This window comes from Anopheles cruzii, chromosome 2, assembly GCF_943734635.1.
Source record: "Anopheles cruzii chromosome 2, idAnoCruzAS_RS32_06, whole genome shotgun sequence".
In the NCBI taxonomy this organism is placed as follows: Eukaryota; Metazoa; Arthropoda; class Insecta; order Diptera; family Culicidae; genus Anopheles; species Anopheles cruzii.
The window spans coordinates 46,607,055-46,631,328 of record NC_069144.1 but is presented as its reverse complement, the minus strand read 5'-3'; the positions used below and the strand labels follow the sequence as shown (position 1 = coordinate 46,631,328).

The following is a 24,274-nucleotide window of genomic DNA, read 5'->3' as shown; positions in this document are numbered from 1 at the left end:
CCATTCAGTAGCAGCAGCAAAAAAAAGGGAAAACATCAAGTTAATTAACTTTTCTTGGCGCACCACCTACACCCCCAAACGGGGGAGAGCGAGTGGCGCCTGTACGGCCCCCTTCAAGAAAAACATCTTCCGGTTATGGTATTCCGCATCGAGGACGTGCGACGACGGAGGTGCCGCTGTGTTTATCGACACCATCCTCAATGCTTTGGATCGTCGTCGCCCGGTGTAAGTTATGCGGCTTTCGGGGGGCGTGAAACAAGAATTCTCGGTCCTCGCGCGCGTGTGTGTGTGTGCGGAGGTGCCATTTAAATGATAATCACGCACCATGTCTGGCACGTTCTGGGCCGTCCGTCGGTCTCGGCATTCCTTTTCTGCTGGTGGCAGCAGAGCGCATTAGCATACGACGACGGGCCGCGTTCGCATGACTTTTGTGTGCGCTCTCTCTGGTGACAGACTGTGATGGCAGATGATATCGACGCCGCGTGAGGAAGATTGTAGGAAGACCGGCCGCGCTCGCGGTTGCCCAAAATATGCTGCCGCGGGAGGGCGCGAAGTGTAATGGAAAATTTGTTTCATTGTGATAAAAATTGTAATTTAGCAGAAACCAACGCCGCAGACCGCCGGGGGTTCCCGCGGGGTTCCGGTTCCCGCCGATTCCACCCGGGATTCGATTAGACGATTGGCAATTGGCAGCCGACAGCACATCCGCCCAAAAAAAAAGGAATCATGCCGTCGCTGCCGCCGCACTGAAGTGGACCGAAAAGATAGACATTTGTCGCAAAACGACCAACAGAGGAGCAGAGGAGCCGATGACGCCCGCCACGGTCGAGCAAATTGTTGGTGACAGGTTCAAAATTAAACCGTGAGTCAACAACGAGAAAAGTGTGGTGGTGGCCACACGCAGGAACCGGCCGCTGTGGTGGAGCGGAAAGAAGGGCCCTCCCTGTGAGCCACAGACTTTGGTGAGAGCGAGAGAAAGAGAGCGTCTTCGACAGAATCTTTCGGTTGATTTGGTGTAGGTCGAATTCGTCCTGCAAATCGTTTCTTCTTTCCAAGAAGCCCTTCATTAAGGGGACACATTTTACGATCGTATCTCTGAATGCTCATCATGCAATACGGTGCTCTGCCTCGGAAGATTGGCTACATTGAAACGAGGCAAATGGCGGAGAAGTGTTTGGAGAAGTGTATGAAGTTCCGTTCTGCTTCGTAAAAGATCTGTGGGAGCACTCGAGGAGCGATTTGTTTGATGTTGCTATCAAATAATGGGAACATAACGCAGATCTACTCCACTCCACTGGGGTAGTCACAAAAAAGCACAAAAAAGGGACTGAATCAAGCAAAGTATTGATTACCAATCGTCGAAAATGTCACCTCAAAACCTGAACCGAGAAGCGCCGAATATTTAATCAAAGTCCCAACAACGGCTGGTAAAGCAATCCGTTAATCGTACCCGATCAGAACGCCGATCGTCTCCGCCGCAAACAGTCAACACAAATCGACGGTTGACCCCCCGACTTCCTTTTGGTTGTCACCGCGAACGGCCTACTACGTTGCGTGTTGATTCGAAACCGTCAACGATCGAGTGAGCCACGAGCCGATTACGAAGCCGTTGGTTACGAAGAACGCGCATCGCTGCTTGGGCTGGGGCACCGCATAAAGCATGATCGGCCGTCGGTCCGTCGGTCGGTCGGTAGGTGGGTGATGAACGAGGGACTTAAACCCAGACACCGCAGACAAACCAAACACTAGCAGCAGCAGCAGCAGCAGCAGCTCCTCTTCCTACGGGTGTTTGTTTTTATTTTGTCTGCGACCCGACCCGTCCCGGGCCCACTCATCAAACAGGTTGTTCCCGGGGAAAGCGATATTCGGCTGCTAATGAAGCATAAAATTGGAAACCGTGTGCCTAGTGGCGGGACGGGTCACACGCCCGGTCCCGCGTAAGGCCTTGTGCTCTGACCTACGCGCTGCTGCAGCATCCGATCCGATCCGATCCGCGCGCCAAGCCTACCGACTGTTTTGGTGGCTTGCGGAGCTGTGAAGCCGTACCCTAAGCCGATATATCTGCTCGACCTTGGGCAGGTTCGTCGCTCTGGGTTCTGCGCTGCGCTTCTTCGTCTTCTTTTCGGCCCGTTACTGCCTTTGAAGAAAAAAACTGGGGCCAAGCAATAAGAGTACGCGGCCGCCCATCTACGACTACGACGGGATGGTCTGTTGTTTTCCCCCTTACGAATTGAACTTAATGTGAGCTCATAAATTTAAGTGGATTCGGTCTCACACGACACCCACTTGTCCTCCCCCCGGGAGTGACCCCCGGGGGGGGTCGGCACTACATTTGTCAAACGCGTCGGGAACCGAAACTGACCACTGACGGCAGGATTCGCTTGGCATGGCGGCTTCGATCACGGAGCTGCCTTCCTGACACACACACACGAGAGCTCACGCGCGCGCGCTTGGTGTCGTCGAAGAGATAAATTTATTTTTATCATGGAGTGACGACGGCGCCGGCGGTCCACGCCATCGTTCGCCACCCACCGCTGATCGTCACCGTCACACGCAACCCCTCGGTGGTGTATGATCATCATCGATCTGCAGTGCTGACGTGTAGCGTGTTGGACCTCCAAGAACTAGTTCGGGTTGGGTCGGGTCGGGACGCGAGACACACTACTAAACGTCATCCAGTGGTTCCACCCTCTGGTGAGTCGATACGTCAACACGCGACCTTATTCAGTGTGGACAGCTTCGCCGAAGCATCAGAAACACATCATCCCGACTCACCCAAAACCCATCGCGATCGAGCGATTAAGAAACGCACTGACCACAGCAGCCGCAGTGACTACTGCAGTGACGGTAGAACGTAAACATTCCGCGGTCCCTCGGACCGCGGGAGTAGCGCAGCTTTTGGAGAGCTCAACCGCTCTCCAGAGAATGAAGAGAACTCGAGAGAAGCCGCGAGATCGATCGCTCCAAGCGATATTCTCTCGTGCTGGTCCGTTCGCGCTCTCTCGCGCCAGTGACGTAATGGAGACGGTTGTGGAGAAGCCGCGCCATCTGCTGCCATGGGATCGTCGTACGTCACCACAACTGACCGCCGCCGCCATATGATCGAGTTCGGAAAACGGGTTGACTCTCCGATGACAGGTAACTCTCTTCACACGACGGACGCCGGACACAACACTGGTCGCGGTCCGGAGAATTTTCCCGAGTTTTTCTCCCGCGCGGTCCCGCGGGTCGCAACTCGGGACGGATTGACGTCTGCCCCCGCCACCCGGTGGGCCCGCCACGATCGGTGGTCAGCACGATACGAAAAGGACCGCAGCGCGGATCTGATCGTATCGTCGTTCGTTGTGGTCCCGAGCGAGATGGAGTGCGATATTTTAAAATTATACTCGAACGGCGACGACGGCGGCCTGTGATTGAATCTGTGGCCGAGAGAACGCGCGCGCGCGCACGTGTGTGTGTGCCGCGCATTTCGGTTTGCTGTGGCCACCATCGGGAACGGGAGCAGCAGCAGGACGTGTCAGGACAGGACACAAGTGACAGCGACGACGACGACGGCGTCGGCGTTGACTTCTTCGTCTTCATGGCCGGTGGGAGGTGAGTCTCTTCTTGCTGATCCACAACGTGATCTCCTCTCGGTCACGATCGGCCGCGACCGATGATCAGCGGAGCTCAGTGCGTGTAGTGTATCCATCGGACGCGGTTCTTCGCGCCGGACGACGACGACAGTGTCTGCTGTCGAGTGGCGCGCCGCGAATCGAATCGGGAGGATCAGCAGCCCCCAGGACTAGTGCCCCTCCGGCCCCTGCTGCACGTGATCCGGGTCTCGGCTTTCTCGTGGAACATCTCGTGCGTGTGTGGTTGGTTGCGAATGGCCCTTTTTTCCTGGGTTTGCTCCTGGAGTTCACAGTTTCTGACCTGACACGAAGAAGCAGAGCACGGCACGGCTCCAGTGGTTTCGTTGCGTAGTGTTGTGTGTGACACCACCGTCGATCTTCGATTTCTGGTGGTCTGGTGTTCCGGTGGAGTCATCTGCCTGTGACCTTCCTCTCTCTCTCTCGCCACGATTATCATTATGCCGCAAGTTATGTAACACGGCGAGGCCAAAGTAACAACGACACGTCGTCGTCGTCGTCGACGTCATCATCCACACAGTTCCCAGAATCGTGAGATCGTCAAAACAGTGGTGCTGCGCGCGTGCGAAAAGAAAAATGGGTTGGAAATCACCCTTCTTTGTGTGTGTTTGTGTTCATCAAGTTGGAATCGTTGGAATGGCCTGTGCCGTAATCAGTGGTGCTCCAGAATCCGTGACCTCCGCGTGAAACGAAGGATCATCTCGGTTTGGCCGCCTCGGTGTTGGGTGTTGAGTGTGTGTCACTTTTATTTTTTTCGTTCTTCTGCTCAGGTTGGCTTTGACACTGGCAACCGAGATTCCTCTTGTTGTTGTTGTCGTTGTCGTAGTCGTCGTCGTTGCCGCCGCCGTTGTGGCGGTTTGCCGGAATTCCTTAGTGATAAAAATCAGAACCGGTGTTTAAAAATAGGGTGTAGGCGCAAAATAAAGGATGAAACGGCCATTGGCGGCGATAGCGCTCGACACGAGAGACGCGACACACACACACACAACAAAGAAAAAGGGAGACAACAAACGACCCACCCCGACCGTTGAAACCGTTGTTTGGCAAAAAATTAAAGTACGCGGCAAATAGCGCGGTGAAGAAGCCGATCGGTGGTCGTCCCCGAGAGACCGGCGGGTTTCCTGTGTGTGAAGTCCACAGGCGCAAGAAAAAAAAGGAAAACCAAAAAGCGGCCATCGGATCCAAACCCCGGCGCTGCGAAATAGATTATAGGAGGAGAGGGACACGCCGATAAACCCCACCACCCCGTGCGTGTTCCGTGAAAAGTGACAGCCACAGCGCTAGAAACAGAGGATGAAGAAGAAGAATACACGGCACGCCACGCCATGCCACGAAAGCAATAAAATCGGGTTCGAGGCAAAAAGTGCGTGGCGCGATGTGCCGCCCGCGAGCGCCCGGCGAGCGAATGAAATGAATAAATTTCAAAGTCATCAAGTGGGTTCCGGGGCCGGCGACGAAAGGACGTAGTAGAGTGCTGCTGCGGCAGCATCCTTTCGTCGGCGTCGCTTGCCGAAAAAGAGCTCGTCGAACCACCATGAAACGCGCGTTTGGGGTGTGCAATTGTTTTGCTTCCGTTTCCCTTCCGGCCACTCAGAACTGCACTCTGCACTGCATCGAAACCCCGTCGGAATCGGCAATGTGTGCTTTGTTTCGAGTCGAGTATGTGTCAGGAGCAAAACAATGTTTGGCAATTCAGCAGCCCGCTGGATAGTAGTAGGCGCCGGTTTTTTCGGTAGCGAATGATGGGTTCGATTCGTGCGATTGGAGCTCGTTCCACTCAAGCCTTTATGGGATTTCCAGAATTTACCTCCAATTTTGGTTCGGGATCCTTGTCTGTTGTGCTTCTACTGCTTTCATTGGATGTCCTTTCTGAGGTTGGATATATTCAAGGTCATCTTGCTTTCACAGTGCAATCAGGTCTGGCCCTCCTGAATCACACGTTTTACATACCGGGACGGAACAATTTCGTTAAAATCTTCACTTTACTTACCGTTTTCAAGTAACTTGCGTCGGGGAACTTTTCACGGCACAGTCCACAGCGAAATACGCCATCTGAAGTTTATTTCCTTGTTGTAATTGTCTCTGAAGTCCTCAGAACGTCGCCAAGCTTCAAACAAAGTTCGGTGTTGGAACAGATGAAGTCACTGGTTACTGAGATGTACCTTTGACCATGGAACGCTGCTGCCTCCTGCACTACTGCAGTTTTTGTTGGAATCGTTTTCCTACACGACCGCCGGCACAAGGTGCTCGAATAACTGCTCGAAACGCAATCAAACGCCCAATCGGTAAACCGTTTAACCGGTGCTTCCTGCTTTATGGTGATTGTTCCTTTAATCAACCGGTTTCTAATGATGCTGGATGGGATTCCTTGTCCTTTTCCTTCATCCTCGATCCATCAGCTCCCAAATGAAAATGGCAGCCCAAATGGAAGTCTCAATTTTGAAAAATTCAAACACAAAAAACGAACATCCCGCCACCGACTCCGAGGGTCGGTCGTACAGGTGTTACGCGCGTGTGGTGCAATAGTAAAATGGTGGTTAAGTGTGTGTGTGTGTGCCGACGGTGGGCGGTTATGGCTTTTCATAGCGTTTTTCATGGCCCCTCGTTGCCGAGAGAGATGATTTGCTGCCTGTGAGATGAGATGAGCATGTGTGTGGCGGTCTGCCTGCCTGCCGCTTGAGAGGGTGAAAATTATTGTTCAAGTGCCGCCCCTTTGGAGTGCCGCCGACACACGTCCGGATTTAGAAAGCAAAGACACACCCGCCCGAACCGCCCGAACCTGGCTGGCCTGGCTCCTGATGTTGCTCGCTCCGACGCCGAATGTGCGCAACAGCCAGCAGCCAACCTCTAGTAGAGACGGTTGGCCACTTGAGCCAAAGAAACCGAACCAGGGAACTCCCATCCCAGCCAGCAGCATTGGTGGATTGATTGGACAACTTTGGTCCTCATTTGAATTCGACTCTCGGTGGCGGCTCTTTTCGCGGACACGATTTCCGAACGATCCGAATCCGGCGTACGGCGATTGTTACCGTTCACCGGTCGCTTTAACGTCTTCCGGCGGAATAAGGAAAGGATGCGATCGGAGGATGTGGTAGAACCGACAGCGGCGCAATCCCTTTTACGTTGACCCCCCGGCTGCCGGGATGTGGGGGACCGTCCCATGATTTATTTTCGCTCATGGCGAGGTGACACTTCCGACTTTTTTTTCGTTCGCCCAAGCGGGGTCGCGGAGGGCTTTGCACCCCCGCCCCGGGATGGTGGTGTGAGTGATTTTGGGAACATCTTTCCGTTCCGTTCGGCTTCGAGAGACGTGTAATTGTTTGGTGTGCGCTTCAACAAACACCTAGAACACGACCGAGGGTGGGTCGGGCAAACGTTGGGGCCCGGTCGTCGCTCCGTTTGCACTGCGCACTGGACTCTTGGCGCTATGTTTTCGTTGCTTTTTCCCCGGTTTTTTCCCCCATTTCGGTGCCGCTCCGAGCCGATCATCGGTGAACGTCGCTGCCGGTGGATGGCGCAACGGGCAAACAAACAGATAAACAAACAAAAAGGAGGCAACGCGGTCCAGCGCCCCGGTGAAAAAGAGTATTGGTTTATTATCGAACGCGCGCAAGCGGTTAATAAATAGTTGGCCGCGCTTTTTCTCTCCTCGTCTATTTTTTTTTGCTGTGTGCGGCTCGCGTCGAAAATGTTGTTTGCTCTTTATTCGAAAAAATATACACACAATTTTTAATACATCTCTCGATAGCTTGTTGATAAAAATAACAACACACAGCGAAAGGACGGTGTGTGCGCGGCCGAGTCGAGTTAGACACTTTGCCGGTCTCACACATCATTCTGACATTGATCCGGGGGTCCGTGGTAGCCGTTGGGCATGTTAGTGGGATTATAAAACTTCCATTGTGTGTTGCCTGTTAATGGAATATCACCATACGGCGGCTGTGCGAGCCGAGCGCCGTCCCCGAAACCCCGACAACCAAGCGCGCGAGCGAAATGTGAGTTTGATACTGTCATAAATAATTCAGCAACGACGGCTGCGTGCGACTACGATGTCGCAGCCATTTGTGCGAACGGTTTTGATGACGGTTGGGCAACCGTCCGTGCACACCCCATAAACCCATCCACGCCGCTGTATCCACTAGGCGCGCTCTCTTTCTCTCATCCTTTCTGTCCCCGACCAGGCGCCTCCATCGGTCATCTTTTGTGATGGCCATTTTTCGCTTGACGCTGCTGACCTGATTTGAACCACAGAAGAACACAAAAAAAAATCGGGAAACCGCCCGCACCCGTGTGTATGTGTGTGTGTGTGCCAATCAAAGTAAACCATTTTCCTCTGATGTGTCGTTTCCAAAGGATAAAAAAAAACCAAATGGCCAACGAATTAACTAAGCGGTTGCCGCCGTCCCACTCGGGAGCACCGCGAACCGTGGCCACAAAACGCCACTCAGAATGGCCCTCACGCGGTGTGTGCGCTGGAATTGAAAAACTTTTGATGCGCCCCGACCCCGGTCGAGATCCTCTCCGGGGTCTTGGGCGACGGTCACGGCCGTCTCGGGGGAGGATTTATTTGTCGGACACCCGGTTTTTGTTGCTATTTCAGCAACCTCGAACCGTGTCAAAACCATCCAAATAGAATGGCCCACAAAACGAGCAGAAAAAAGGGCGGAAAATCTCCCGCAACCGAGTGAAAAATGCGTCAAAGCGATAGGCCAACAGCTACGGGGAGCGCGTATAGCTCCAAAAAAGGGTAACCGCACGGAGCGAAACAAGACAAATAGCATGCCGCCGCAGTCGGAGAAAGATTGGTTAAAAATAAGGGAAAAGTAATCACAGAACCGGCAAGTGTTCCGTTGGTTTTTTCTCTTTCTCTCGGCCCGGGTTGGGCTCCCCTATTTTGCACCAATTGCACCCAATCCGGCCCCAAAATGTTGTTGTGACGCGTCCCGCCACTGTAGCAGTCACATTATTTTTCTGCCGATTTTGCCACGATTTTTTTTCGTGTGGTCAACCATCCGCGTAAAGCGCAATGGGAGATAAAGTTTCTATGGGAATGTTTTTTGTGTACCTTTTGGTCCACCGCCGGCCAGGTTCCGGTGGGGCCGGCCGTTCCGCAGTATATACGCCGCCAGGAGATAAATTGGCATAACAGGCAGGGCGGGTGCCCGTGCACGCAATCAGCATATCTCCGCCCCGGCCGCATCGTGATCATCGGTGTGGGCCCCCCCGAGAGCATTACACGCACGCCCCGTGTCCCAGGGCAGCCATCAATAAAAAATCTCCTTTTTCTGGCTTCGGTTTGGTGGGGAGCGCACACAAACCATCGGTCGTCGGAAACGGGAAATAAATTGCAGTTCAAGAAAGGGGCCAACGCACAGGATTCAATCTGCCCGGGCCTGACGGATCGCAAAGTTGATGGTTTTGGGAGCTGCTGTACGGGCTTTACTACAGTGGTCGAAAAATACCACTGCCAAATACCATACCAATGGTAACTCGATGTATGTTGACAGCGCTGTGTTTATCAGGACTTCACATGACAGATTGATATTTCTAATTAGTTTGCTTTTGTTGACAATCGAAAGTGACAATTTTCGATGCATACTTCTTGTGCCTGAAATTAAGTCTCTGATTAAGAAACGCAGCATGTCCCGGGCGATTAGTCGATCGAGACATACCGAATCGAGAAAACTGTTGAGCATCATCCCCAAGAAAAGGACTTTTAGGATCGAGTTTCGACTTCGGGTGTCGATGCCGAAGATTTGTCAAATCGTAGGCTAAAATCCCGGTGCTTTTTGGCACAGTAGTAGCAGTGGCAGGTGCGCGTAGCGCCCTTTAGAGGCCACAGGACTGCGGGACCTCTGCGCGCTTTCCAGCCGAAGGCGACCATTAATCAACGGGCTTTCTAGTTTGTTTTTTGGCACCACCGTCTTAGGCCGGTTATCCCGTCGTTTGTTAATTGGAAATAAAAGGCACCGCCAGCCGGGACGAACGACCCGAGAAAAGCCCATAAAAGGAAGGAAACACCGGGTCGCGGACCTACGGTAATAGACGCGGACATTCGCGTAAAACTATTGCGATGAGCCGGAACGGAACGGACAGACGAAAAATAACACTGAACTGAACTTTGATGACTCTTTTAACTACTCGCCATTTTGGGACCGTGTCTCTGTTGTTTATCTGGTGCGCCCTCCCGAAGGGGGTTGTGTGTCGTAAAATTGGATAAGTTTTACGGCTACTTAATTGCCAATTACGGGGCTCCCCTTTGGCTCCGTTTTGGGCTGCCGGGGGCCGCCAGGGGGCGCGCGCGTCGCTTGTTGACCGAATGATTGATATGTAACGCTCTCCAAAACATCTTCTTCGCTTCCTGCCGCCAGAAGGTCGGCCCCTTTGGGGACGTGGAAAAGTGGAAACTCCTCCGCGCGTTTTCCATAAATCATTGCCGGCAGAAAAACTATTAAACTGTGGTGTCCCGCTCTCGCTCGGATCGAGGAGTGTAACGGATCTCCTCAATCATTTTCGGGGGTGCCCCTATTTTCCAGATGTTCACCCCGCACGCGGGCCCCGTGTGCAAAATTGTGGTGGAAGACACTTTATAATGCGCAAACACCGCCACACTCCACGGTTATGGTTCGTTTACTCTCAGCCTCCACCGGGGATCGGGGGCCGGGATCGTGGTGTGTATCTGGCACCAGAGCGTGCCAGAGTGTGTCGGACGACCGTCTATTCATCACCAATTCGTCCGCTTCCGGCGTGTAGTCGACGAAGTGTACTTCGATTTTAGTACGCTCCGTGGGTTGTTGGGATGGTGCGTTCAATACCAGAGCCGTGCCGAGCCGTTTACGATGGCCATAAAACCCCGAACCTATCGCCAACTAACCGAGCGGCATCACTCTCCCTCGCTCTCTCTCCGCCGAGGGCGGATGCGATTCCGCAAACGCAATTTTCAACACATCATAAACGTCGGTATCCAATCAGATGATTCTTGGTCCAGCTCCCGGCCGGCCAGCGACGCATACCAAGCGGCGAGCCGAGCAGAGGTAATCGCATAAAATTTCGATTTATGTTCGCCTCTCTCAGCTGCCTGTCCTGTCCTGCCGGTGCACTTTCGAATGCGTCCCATCGCTGCCGCGACGTGACGTACGCATACTTGACATTCCAACTGCGTGATCCAGACGGTGAATCCATCGGTGATCCCTGTCATCGGTTTTGATTCGGAAGCGACGTACGATATTGCAATTTGTTGGGTCCTCGTCCTCGACGGCGGGGGCCAACAAACAAACTAGTACCGTCAGTCGCAGGTCGGCCGAGGTTCTGTTAATTGGATAACCTGGGCCCGGGCGCCCCATAATCCGATCCGGCGCATATTGCACGCATCGGTGGGGCGCGCATTCACGGACCATAAAGACCTCGCGTAGGAGATCGCGCGCGTCAGGGCCAGAGAGAGAGGAGAGGGCCAACGTTATTGAGCGGGCCTGCCCTACGTACACTGGCGGGGTTTGAATAATGGTCGCAATTCGCCTGTGTGTGGACTGCAGGTCTCGACATTCGTCATTGCATTCGGGGCTGGCTGCAACCGCCCCGGCTGTGTAGCGCGCGCTGATTGACACCTATTGCGTCACAGTTATCCTTAAGACCTCGCGATTGGGAAGGCGATTTTGCTGGCACATCACCCAAACGGCTGGCCGGGTGGTAGTGACAAATCTCAGACATCCAATCCGCGACCGGCCACAGTCGGTCGCGCGGTGTTGTCATCTTCGTCTGTGAGGGCTCAAGTCTCTAATGAGACGATCTATGAGCGCGCGGGAACGGATCATCATCGTTCGGTGCGCTCGCGCTCTATGACGGGCAAATATCATATGCCTGAATTATTTTATTATTATTTTTAAACCACAAGCATTGCAAGGAGTTGACGGTGGTGGCGATGGCGGCCAGTGCGCTCCTCGGCCCTTTCTGACTAATAACTTCTGGTTGGCTGGCGCTGCCCCGATGATGCTCCGCTCGTCAAGGTATCTCAATGATCGCACGGCGAGGAACATGCTGGCTGTGCCCGAAAACTAAAGTCTCCCTGATGGCGCGCGCTGATGTCACCGAAAACTGCGGATAAAAAAAGGGGTAATAATAGTTTGTGGCGGAGTAGCGGGATGCCATTTGTTCTCCCGTCGCGCCATCTTGAGCTGCAAAACGGTGGCCTACTTTGAGTGGTTTTGAGTGAACGCTGAATCAAGTAGGCCTCGGTCTCGGGAGAAGAAAATCTCCCGATGGCCGTGCAGTGTTCTGGAGGAAATCTCGAGCCCGGCCCAATAAATAATGCACACCGAGGACACCATACTTAAGGCTACTTTATGGGAAGAGCTCTAGTTGGTCCTCATAAACACTTCCTCCCCGGGGCGGGGCCGACGTTCGTCCATCCAGCCACTTGTTGACTCTACACTTCCTAATCCACCCGAGTCGAGGGCCGATGTGGCAGGTGCGCGCGTATGCGCTTCCCTGAAAAGCGGTTGTCACAATCCTCCCAGACATCACTCAAAACGATTCTACGAGCGCGAGATCCACCGAATCGTCCGCCGCGCCGGACTTTGGTATCTTCCAACAAGAACAACCGCAACGGGAGCAACCGCGCCCAAGGTCGTGCGACCGACTCTAGTAGTCGGGGCCATAAATCTTCTATTTAATAGTAGTTGGTCCGCCCGCCGAAAATAATTACTACAATGGGGGGCCGCTCCTCGAGAAGTGGTCCTAAGAATAGCGTCCCCGCAGTGTACCCCAAGAACTTCGCTTATTATTAATTCACGTCCTCTCGTCCCCCCAAGGCTCTGGCCCGGTTTGTGGCCCGTGCCGTCTGTCTGGTTCCATCCTTACGTCCGGTCCGGTCAGTGTGGATTGGTGGCGTGCGTGTAATAATAGCGCCGTGCGGGGAGACTCCGGATCGGACAACACCGTCTCCACCTCCTCCACCACACGCTGGGTTGGGACGCTAAAAATAGAGCAAAATGGCGCGCCGCGCCACGGGTGACACGATCATTGGTCGCGTTGGGTGTTTGATTTGCGAATCAAAAGTTGATACTCAGACACACGCCCCCTCCCCGCACACCATGGTGCGGCACCGGCTGCGGCCACCTTGGAAACCGAGGATGACGGGGGATTAAGCGGATGTTCTTGGCGGATGTTCCAGTTCGCCGGGTTGGTCCTTCTAATTCTGCTCTCCATCTCGGACGACTTGGGCGATAATCTCCCGGGGCCCGGGGCCCGGATTTGGTATCCCGGTCCGAGCTCCGATCCGGAACACTGTCTCAAGTTCAGCACTGCTAGCCACCAACAACAGGTGACGGTGGCCCGTGACGAACGATCGTTCACCTTTCTTTCATCTTTCGGATCAGGATCGGATTGATGATCACGCACTTGGGGCGTGATTTTCTAACACGCACCCCCTCATGGTCCATCCGTGTCCGGTCCGGTCTGTCGTGTCCACCTGACCTAAAAGAATGGCGCAGAGGCGGTTGGGGTGGTTTATTTACGGGTTTTATGACATTTATCGCACAACGCAGCGCAGCGCGGTAAGAAAAGGTGCTGTTTGGAACCATCGCGGCTAGAGCTCATGCGGAGAACCTCCTCGCCGGGCGGCTCAGGAATGTCCCAATTACCATCGCGCGCACGTCTCAGGCGCCCGAGCGAAGAACGATCGTATTCGATTCATCATCGTCCGGTGCGCGCGCGCGCGCGCGCACACACGTCACTTTCGTCCTTCTGCTTAGCATTCAAAAGCCGAGAAATCGCTGGCTGTCACTTGGCACCACAGACACACACACACCAGGGTGGCAGCGGGGGGTGCGAAATCCTAACCTTAAAAATAATTCGTTGCCCATGGTCAGCGTGGTTGCCGCCGTTGCGTCGTCCCTTTGGAAGGATTCCGAAGGCGGCGACCATCTTCACTGCGCTTCACTCGTGTGGTGTGGTGAGGAACTTTTCTGCAGCACCGATGTGCCAATGTCCGGCTCGCCCTCCCCCCTCCGGAACGCTCTGTGGCGGTCGTGTCGGCAAATTTTCAAAATAGCCATCCATCAAACAATAGGACCCAGCGGCCGGACGATGATGTTGACGGCGGCGGCGGCGGTCAGAGATTTAATGAAATGTAATTCAAACAAAATCTCTCGATCACTGTGGCCGCCGCCTGTGGGCCCTTCGGAGTGCGGAATGTTTGCAGCACACCGGCCACCGATGGTCACCCCGCTGGGCCCTGTCGTCGTTTCGGTCTGCACTTTTGCACGCTGCTGCTGCTGCTGCTATCGTTCCATTGCCAAACGGCGTTATTGTTATGACTAGACTTCTAGCGGAGGGCGCAAAGACCATCTCACGGACCGCGGCGGATGACAGCGCACGGGGTACGGTGTGCGCCATTTTGTCGCCGGACCGAGTCGAACGATCGAGCACACAACGGCGGCGGTCTCTAGTCGCCTACGAGCGACCAGCGCGTGCAGAGCAACCTCGGTCGGGAATGTCCCCGGTGGTGTGTGGATCGCTTCCCGAGTGGAGGCCCGGCTCCAAAAAGGCAGCCCCAGCCGGTGGTGTGTAGTGTGTAACCTCTTTTTTTTCGTTATCGATCACCGACCGACGATCAGAACTCAAAACGGGAGAGAGTTGACTGACAGGAAGAAGTGTCACTGTGCGTGTGCGTGTGTGAAAGGTGAAGCCGAATGGAGCAGTGCTGCGTCATGTTGTCTGGCCAGTGTCCAGTGTCCATGATCTCCCCATGAACGGTCCAGGGTACCGCCGTCGGCGCTGACTTGCCTGCGTTGCCAGCAGAATTGGGAAGACACAACACGATCGTCAATCGATCATCCGTGTGTGTGTGTGTGTGCGCGATCGATCTCAGAGTGAGTGTCGCCGTGGTGTTGGTGCTGGTATTGGCGCTTCTGGCCGCAAACGTTATCATCGGGGGGCTGGTGGTGGTGGTGGCGGCGGCGGTTGCGGTGACAATGATAAGACAGAAATCGGAAGACTACCACCTGGAAGGGCCGCCCGGACCACCCGGTCGGGGTGGCACCGGCGATGGGTTCACGTCGCCCGGGACGAAGCGCAAGAACGAGTCCACCTTCAAGCAGCTGCAGAACGACGTGATGGGCAAGGCCCGCTCCACGCTCAGCACGCTGGGCGATGTGTGGAAGACGAGCAAGAGCACCCTGTCCGGTGGCAGCGGCGGTGGATCAGGGCCATCCGGAACCGGAGACCAGTACCACGACTCGGGTGGTGGCGGCGATGGTTACGATGGAAGCGCCGAACCCGGGGGGTTCGCGGCCGGGTTCTCGACGCCGCCCCGAAGTCCCAAGTCGGCCAAAGACAAGAGCTCGCTGGACTTTTTCCTGTGGCCGAAGGGTAAAAGCAAAGACGGGTCCACGAGCAAGGGTAGCCAGAAGAAGGATAAAGGATCGAAGGGAGGCGGCCAACAGGAGGACACGAGTCTGAGGCCACGGGTCGGTGGATCGTTTAAGGAATCGACGATGAGCCCCGGAACGGGAACGGTGCGCAAACAGCCGACCTTCGGTTCGGGTGGTCAGGGACCACCCGGTCCAGGGCCGGGAGGTCGATCGTCGAACCACCATCCATCGCAGCAGCAGCAGCCCCATTACCAGCACTCGTCCCGGGCGGCCGCCCGGTACCGGGGGTACGAGTATGGCGAAAGTTCTGGGGACGAGTTCCACCAGCGATCGCTGGACGAAACGAGCGAGTACAGCCGATCGATGGAGGACAACATGGCGTACGTAGGCCGTGCTGGTCCGGACCACGATCGGTACGGGGGCGAGTACTACACCGGAACCAGCAGTGGCGGCGGTGGCGGTGGCGGCGGCTCGTCGTCCGCCGGGCGGCCAAAGTCGTACAATGAAAAGTACTCCTCGCAGTACTACGACTACGCGCAGGCTTACGACGACGATCAGCACCAGCACAGTGCGCCATCAACTCGATCTCAGCAGCGATCTCAGCGGGCCACGCTTAGCGACGACTACGGCCAACCGGACGAGGACGAGCAAGCGGCATCATCCGGTGGCCATGCTGTTGGTTCCGGGCCCGTCGCCAACCAGTCGAACCTTAGGAAACCGGCACCGAGTGGGGCGTCGGCCCTCGGTGGCGCTCCCGGGGCCGGGGGCTCTTCCACCAGTCCGTCCAGCCCGGCACCGGTCCAGAAGCATATCCTGTTCAACGAAGAGAACGACATACTATACTTCAAGGAGAACCAGCGGCCCTCGAAGACGAAGTCACTCAACGAGCACCAGAGTCGGCTAGAGAAACAGCAGCAGCAGCCACCGGGAGGCGGGAGTAGCCGGGGTGCTCCGGGGGGTGCCAAATCGTCCCCGGCCTACCCGAAGGCGGCAGATGAGCCCTACACGTACCACCACCAGCACCATCAGCAGCAGCTGTCACCATCAACACCACCACAGCCGGGCACGTCCTCGTTGCGCAAAGTGTCGCGGGATGACCGGCCAGCGTCCACCGGCCAACAAGTGCACCACCATCGGTCCGCTCCTACGACCCCGCCCGGTACCAGCAACCCGGGCGAGTCCAACATCATCCGGGCGACGCTCAAGTTGGAGAAGCTGTCCAGCACTGGCCATCCTGTGGCTGGCAGTGGCACACCCACGGACGCCCAGACCCCCAAAGGCATCCAGAAGCAGTTCAGTACGATCGTGAGTCTGCCGGGTCGTGGTCCGGCGGGCACCAACAGCAGCAGCACCCTGCCCAGAGAGTACGGTGCCAAGGGCACCGGCACGATACTTGAGGAGGTACCGGACGGGGCCGAAAAGCGAACCACGGGCCGGAAGATCTGCTTCCGGGACGAGCCACTGGACACGGATCGGGCCAAGTGTCAGACGTTGCCGCGTAGCAGTGGCACGCGCGGTGGTGGTGCGACGGTACGGTCCGCCGTGGTCCGGCCCGAGCCAAACATCGATCCGAACGTGAACGAATACTTGGACACCGACATGACACTTCCGCGCCGAGGGAGTCTTGACTCGGACCTAGAGGTAACGCGGCTCCTAACGGGGGGCTCTTGTGGGTTATCTGGCGTTCTCTGTTGCGTGCTCAGTTGCGTTCGTGCCCTTGCGGATCTGGCGGTTCCCCGATTCCTTCTTCTAATACCTGTCTGTCTCTCCGTTTCTCGCTTCACAGTCACAAGCCATGCGGATTGTCCGAACCGTGGGCCAAGCATTCGAAGTGTGCCACAAGCTGACCATACAGGACGGCGGAGACAACTTGGGCGACGACCACTCGGAGCTGTCACCGTGCGACGTGTCCGACCAGGATCGATGCTCGGATCGCATCAGCGAGGACGGCGACATCAAGAAAGGTAAGGGTCGGTGCTTTCGGGGGAATCTCCGAGATTCCGGAATCGATTGAATATCCGGCAGTGACGTCACAGTCACTCTCTCTGTTTGGTCTTTCAAATAAAAATAGGAAAAATCCGGTCAGGAAGCCCCCGCCGGGGAGTGACCGTAATCCTGCTGGGCTCCACTCTGACGCACTTGAGGCGATAGAGATTACCAACATAATCATCGTCATCGCCGCTTTCCGGCCTGAAATCAATACACCCGCTTCTTCCGGGCTTCCGGATTCCGGCTTCTTCCGTTCGGCTTTTGTTGCTGAATCATTTCAATTTCCCAGAACACAGAACGCTCATAATGGCCGCGCGCGCGATTATACTAATCAAAACACGCCACCGACCACCGTTCCATCGGCGGCAAGGCACAAGGCCGGAAGCAAGCGTATCCTTCGCCTTGGAGCAGCATCCTGGTGGCCTTTTTAATTAAATTTGCACGTTCCGATAGCCGCGACACCCTGCGTGTCCTTTATGCGTGTGTGTGCGTGCATTGGACACCGTTTTCGAGAGCCTTCTGAATCGAACAGGACTGAAATGATCGAAAGAGCAGAAAAAGAGAGAGAGAGAGAGAGACAGAAACATCAAAGCAGGCTATAGGACGACGCGGCTTTGGAACTTTTAAACGGGAGCTCGACCGTTCCCATCAAAGGAACACGCGCGCGCCTCGTCGGGAGCAGCATTCGGCGAGGATTAGAATTTTACGTGCACAGTGCTCCGTGGTAGCGCTTGGGGGCTGTCCTTCGTCGCTTTGGTCCCCGAGGCGCCCCTCGTTACGGGTAAAATATTCCATCCCAAGTTAGATTGCGTCGGCGAGCTGGATGGCGAGGCGTTACACTTACCGAAGAAGAACGGCGACCTGCCCGGCAAAGCTGGATGGCTGGCACACTCCATCCAATTTCTTGTTTCACTTCACGGTTCATTTAACACGTCGCACCACACACACACACACACACAGGGGTCGGAACGCGGGGCCGGTGCGTGCGCACCACTTCGCTGGTGTCGGTATTGGCGCGAGCGATCGAAGAAATAAATCTCGACAAGTCATCACTTCAAATTAAACTTTATCTGCCGCCGGAGGTCGGTCGGTTGCTTGTTCCGCTCTATTGCTCGCCTTCTCTCAGCGCATGCTTTGTTGGGCGGCACACAGAAGAAAACGACAACAAAATATCGGAAAACACTGGGGAATTTGTTTGGGGAATGCGAAAGTGTCATTCCGTTCCAGGGAAAAGTGTCACTCTTTCTCTCTTTGTCTTTCTTTCTCTCATGTTATCCGCTTTTTTGTTGATTCAACACCAGCGTGGCTCCGCGCGACACGTGGCACCGCGATGGGTTAAGCTAGTTCCTTCGGGGACCCAACTGGAAAACTCACGAACCGGCCAAAATATTTTCATTCAGTGTTTGAAGAAATCAATGAAAATTGTTAAAAAGCTCCATTTGAGAGGAATTGGGTGAGTTCGCGGGCATCGGGTTCGGTTCTTTTATCGATAAAAAGAAAACAAAATGGACAATCTTATGACCGAGTCTATATTGACGACCATTTAGAAATCGTCATACTCCAAGACCCATTAAGTTTGTAATTTTTTTTTACTCCGTAGGATCAGTACCAAGTACTTGATCATCGTTGCTTCTTGAAAAGCTTTCTATTTAAAAAGAAGTTGAAACAACGGAAAATTGTGGTTATTAAGAAAGTATTAGGGGTCGGTCGACCTTGACCCGGTAACAAGTTTTTGAGGGTCACTTGAGGGTCATTGTTTGGACATTAATCAAGTAGAATGTTTTAAGACATAGTCTAGATGAAGAACGCATCCACCAACAATTAAAATTGGAAACCCAAAATTTATTGGGTCTTGTCTTTTAGCGGCTTTAATCACCACAAACAACTGTATCCCAGATTGAACGTATTTGAAACAGGAATCGCACAAGGACCGTATTGTGCTTTAAAATACCTAACCCAGATTCCCCAGAACTCAGCAGGATGAATTCACCCTTCGAGCAGCCCTTCTGGGCACACCGAACTTCCCAGAAGGAAACGCGCATGAAAGATAAATATCCCAACACCTCCATTATGTGCGTTAGTTCGTGCGTGCGTGCGCGATCGTGCGGCAACCCAACTTGTCACGAAATCACTCCAGACTCGCAGATAAAAATCTACCGATTGTGGTCGCCGTGTGGGATGCGATGGAGCACAGAATAAAGGAGCACACAGACCCAGGGAAAAACCGAAGGGCAGATCGGGGACTGCATTATCTGTGTTGGGCAGCAAACCAACCCCTCCCGCGTTCCCGTGCGTGCGTGAAGAACACACGGCCAAGGAGGAACGGAAAAATGGCGGAAATGGCTTCTTCGTGCGTCGGTGGTACGGTGATTGAAACGAGCGACTCGTTGCGCGCCGCGTTGTTTGTTGAATAAATAAACCGTCACGTTTTAACAGCATCAGCACCGCCACAAGAAAGCCAATCGCACCCCGGCCACCCGGGGGCCCGCCAGCCAGAGCAGTAGTGTAATATCTTGCCATTAAGCTAACTTACACCGACGACGACGCTGATGCTGCTGCCTCGATGAAGGCGAAAAAAAGGGCCCGTAGAAAAACAGAAGGTCCGCGGGAAAAGGGAGACGAAAGAGCGGCGGGACCACACCGGAACGGAGTTGTGTGTTTATTTTTCTATCCCTTCTCTCTCGCCGTTCGGAACGGCGGATTTTGGGCGGGAGGAATCGGGAACGGGAACGGGATGGTGTCGGGGGCCGCTGCGGGTTCGCGTTCTACTCCGAGAGCTAGGGATCCGTCGTCGTCGAATTGGCTGGCTGGCTGGCTGGCTGGCGGTCGAAGAAAGTCAATAGGGCGCTGCTCACCGACGTCAGCTTCTAATTCACAAAATGAAAACAAAATCTCACACCGCGCGGCGGCCGGCCCCGTGTTGTTGTTTGTGTTGGTGATTAATGGCTGGCCGAACGCGGCCTGGGATGGCCTCGGCCGGGATGCTGGGCGCGCGGTGCGCACAATAAATCACTTCGATCAGATTCGGTTCGGATTCGAGCAGTCTGCACTTTCGAGCACATTCGCGTCGCTGACGAACGTCAAACTGCGAGCGACTGGCGCGGCGTTTTAAAAATGGATCATCAAAGATCGAAAGGAGTCCGAAAACTGCTCGAATCGCGAAAAATCACCCTTAAGCCAGCAAACGCGTGCGTTTATGGCCGCACCGCTCATTAGCGTACGGCAACACACGAAAGAGAGAGACAGGGAGGTAAAATGGAGTGAAAACGCGTTCGGTGGCCGGATGCGCGCTTCAACCCGCGGTCCGGTCCCCCCTCCCTCGGGCGTGTCTGCCGCGCGCGCGGTGAGACGTTTAATGGTTGATTGATTAAATGGCAGGCCTCGCAACGTGCCGTCGTCGATCGCGAGCCGTCGAAAATCGCGATTAAAGTGATTTTTGCCTCGCGTGCCGCCGCCGCGACCGGAAGCTGATCGGGTCCGGGGCCGGGGCGCGGGAGGAGTACGAAAGTGGATAATTTTCGCGATCTCAACGCCGCTGACCGACCGCGACCGATTGCTTCACACCTTTCTTATTTTCCGTCGTCGTCGTCGTCGCCGTCGACGCGCGCGATCGCAAATTGACACTTTTTGGCACCCGTCATCAACCCGTCGCACCCTGGCCCTGGCCCCGGTTTGCTCGCCGGATGTTCTGATGATATTTGTTATTAGTTTGGCTGTTGTTTTGTTAACGTCTTGATTTGGCGATCGCGAGCGATCAACCGACCAGAAGGGCGGAGCGTGACAAATGGGGATTTCGGCATGAATTATCGAGCATATCGAGGGTGGCACGGGTGGTGACGGATGATGTGGTGGTGATACTCTAAATAACCCGCCTGGTGTGATTAGCTGGAAAGCGGTGTTTGGGGGGCGAATGCAAGAACATGTTCAATGGCAGTCACATAAATGAGTGTTTCGAAATCGAAACGAGTTCTTGGGCCAACAGGTTGTGCAGAATTTGGCTCCTTTCGATAACGGTCGAAAGGGTCAGCCCTCTATCGGTTTCCGGTAGACGATCAGTGAGATATTGATGGATCGGATGCGATTGTTGGCCGTACATTCGTGCACGGCCACAGGCCACGTGCCGTTGTATCATTGGCGATTTTTCAATTGTCATTTAACTGAGTTAAACCAGAGAATTGATTGTTGTTGTATAATAGAGACTTTGAGCGGTTAAGCAGATGTTAACATTCTAGAGACGCGCTCATCTAGATAACCGGTTTACCGGATAACCGGATAACCGGACGGATGAGCGGTTTATGGACTCAATGTTTCTTGGTAATTTGGCTTATTGTATTGAGGCCAAAATTGAGCCTCATTTCTCCTTTGTTCTAGTACATTGTTCCATACAATGTTGTGTTCTTTCACACTTCTTTGTAAAATAATGCAAATTCAATTGTTTTCTCCACAAAATTCACGTAACCTTGCGACCGCAAGGCATGTGAGTCGTTAGTATGTTTAATAAATGTAGGCAATTAATGTTTGATGTGATAAAATAAAAAGAAATGGGCTGTGGTGTACCTTGGCGCACGGTTGCGGTCGCCGTGTGATGGCGTCCCGCGTCGCGATCATACCCCGTTTACAAACCACCGCGCCTGGCGTGGTTGTGGCAGAGCACCGTGACACCACAGACAGAGCTTCGTCCGTTGTGCCCAAGGTGCACAATGACGTCAGTGCGCGTCCCCGAATGACGGCTCGCCCGTCAAATGGCCGCCAATGGCCAATCTTTATATGCGCTGTGCCGACCGAGAACCGATCGTGTTCGGATCGTCACACGTCGGGGTCCTTGGGAGGAGCTGTCCACTGCTGTGCTGTGCCTAGACGCCAGACGCCTGGGGGACGGGCCTGGGGTCTGTCAACATCGTGTGCGCCAAACTCACGCGGACGCTCGGCTCAGGGCCACGTGCCACCCACCACCATTGCGGGACTGTCGCGAGCGGGTGGGGGGTCATCCCCATCATCGATCGGCAAATCGGTCCCTGTTTTTTCGTTTCAAAGTTTCACATTTCTCTCGTTTGCTTATCTCGCGAGCGCCTTTGATCCTTTCTCGGCCGCCATTTGTGCCGCCATCACATTGTGTTCCTTGGTGTGTCCCAAACGTGACTTTGATTGGCTAGACACACACGCGCGCGCGCGCACGCAGCACACCGTTTGACGGGGCATCAAATGGCCGAGAATGATGATGGCCGCTGCGAACCCCCGTGGATTCGCGGAAACGTAAACAACCGTGCCGTTTAAGAGCAAATTGAATCGTTTTTTTATGTTCCGAACCCTGGTCTGCCCGGGTGTGTGTGTGTGTATTATCCTCCGCCCAACCCGGACGACCCAGGATGATGGTGGCGGGGCTTTTAATTAGTGTATCTTTCGAATTTTTTCTCACCCACGGTGAGCGCACTCCGGGGGGCGGCGAGGTCCAGCAACAGTTTTGAGTAACATATTTTTTGGCCGCCCAATGTTGATGATGATACGTTTTTCCTCATTGGCAATATTTAGTTAACGGTTGCCGGGCACGGCTGAGGCGACGACGACGGCACACCGCTGTGGCGGGAAAATTAAATTGATGGCCAAAATGGAAATAAAACGTAGCGAGGTAACAGACTCGCCTCGGGGGAAAAAACACGCGGAACCTCCGGGGTCCCGGCGGCGGACAACGTTGTTGAGTGAGAAGATGTTGAGCTGAATTGCTCTCGGGTGATGGAAAATGGGTGATGTTTTCATTAGGGGCCGCCACACATCATATCGTGCACCGGCAATGTGTGATCTGGCTAAATGTTCCGGTCCGGTCTGCTGCACGCCATCGATCGACGCGGGCGGGGATTCCAGTGTTTATTTGTACTCCGTAGCGGGTTGATACATGCCCGGGGAAGGGTCCTCGTAGGTTAGAAAGCGCAACTGCAGCCACGTGACAAATACTGGCCCACCACGAATGGATCAATAATACTGCGATTGGTTGAATGTTGCGTTCTAATAATGACGTTACAGTTGAAATGGTGTCAACAACACTGTCGCCTCGTTATGCACGGTCCGCTATGAGACTTTGCGAGTGCCGAAATTCACCTCTACATGACATGACATGAGTAAAACCTAAAACTCACCTGTAAATTACGGCTCACCAGGCATAAAACAAAGTTCTTTTCTTCAGATTGTGACTGGAGATGAAAAATGGAATCCTTTAGAGAATCCTATGCTGGAACTAAAGCGGAGCTTTCCATTTTATTGCAATAAACGTTACTTGTTCTGTCCACAGTGCTGGACAGCACAATACAGTGCAAAACAGAAGCCCCGAAAAATGTCGTGCTGCTTAGTACTCGGTCTCCCTCACCCGTAACTCTATTATAGTATCGAACGGTCTAGTTATGCATTGGGCGTATGATTGACCTTATTTGCGATTGCGATTTAATATTTTTTCATTCAATTACCTTTCACAAAACACCGGATGTTTACGTAATGATATTACGGGCATCACAGCGTCCCGGGGCTAAGAAGCTATCAAAACGAGCCCAAACACTCCGCTGTCATGTGCAGACGAGAGTTTGCTGGGTTATACAACCCCCGGAGTACCCTGGGGTTGCTGGGACTTACTGGATCTCACTTTTATTTGCTTCTTCTGGTTTTGCTATTTTCCTCACATTCCCGAACACGGCTGCTGACGACAGTGACATGCGAAAATAGGGTATCGTCATGCGATGAACGATGAATTTCATGTTGGAACCGTGGAACAAGGCGTAACTACTCTATAATTCAACAGGTCCCTATAAGTGCAGTGCAAACGCGTTGCTATGTGGAATCGGTAGTAACCATAGCCGTGCCTCGGCGAATGAGTGAACCCTTAGTAGGCACCGGTAGGCTCTTCCATGCAAACAGTATGCCGTCAGATGCTGAGCAAGCTGTGAATAGCAAAAGGAATCGATCGATATGACAGAGTGTGTTGATAGCCACTGAACCGCTATTTTGTGGACATAGTTCTAGATTTGCGTCCTGTTTTTTTTTTCAATTCCTTCCTACAAACTGGCACAAACCCTTGCACTGTGCGCGGGGCCACGAGGAGACAGCAGCCATTCTTTCATCTTTGATCAATCGGCTGTCAGCAAAATTGTTGCACAGCCGACCGACCGACCTGGTGGTCGTTGGCAAACGTCCGGCTTCCTCCCTGGGACAGACACACGGTGGTGACGTTTTGTGCCGGCAGCCTCGGCACCGGCTCAGGGTGGCCGATTCCGCCTGCTCTCTCCGTGGGCCGACCCGAGG

At 54.1% G+C, this 24,274-nt stretch overlaps 1 protein-coding gene across 2 annotated transcripts in view; it reads left to right on the top strand.

Annotated features, from left to right (window-relative positions):
* LOC128277574 (capon-like protein) overlaps window positions 1-24,274 on the top strand; it is a 55,616-nt gene that overhangs the window by 25,082 nt on the left and 6,260 nt on the right. For both annotated transcript variants that reach the window (XM_053016052.1, XM_053016051.1), the window contains exon 6: window positions 16,788-16,965. In XM_053016052.1, the coding sequence (XP_052872012.1) occupies window positions 16,788-16,965 (178 nt within the window). The remainder of the gene's footprint in view (window positions 1-16,787; window positions 16,966-24,274) is intronic.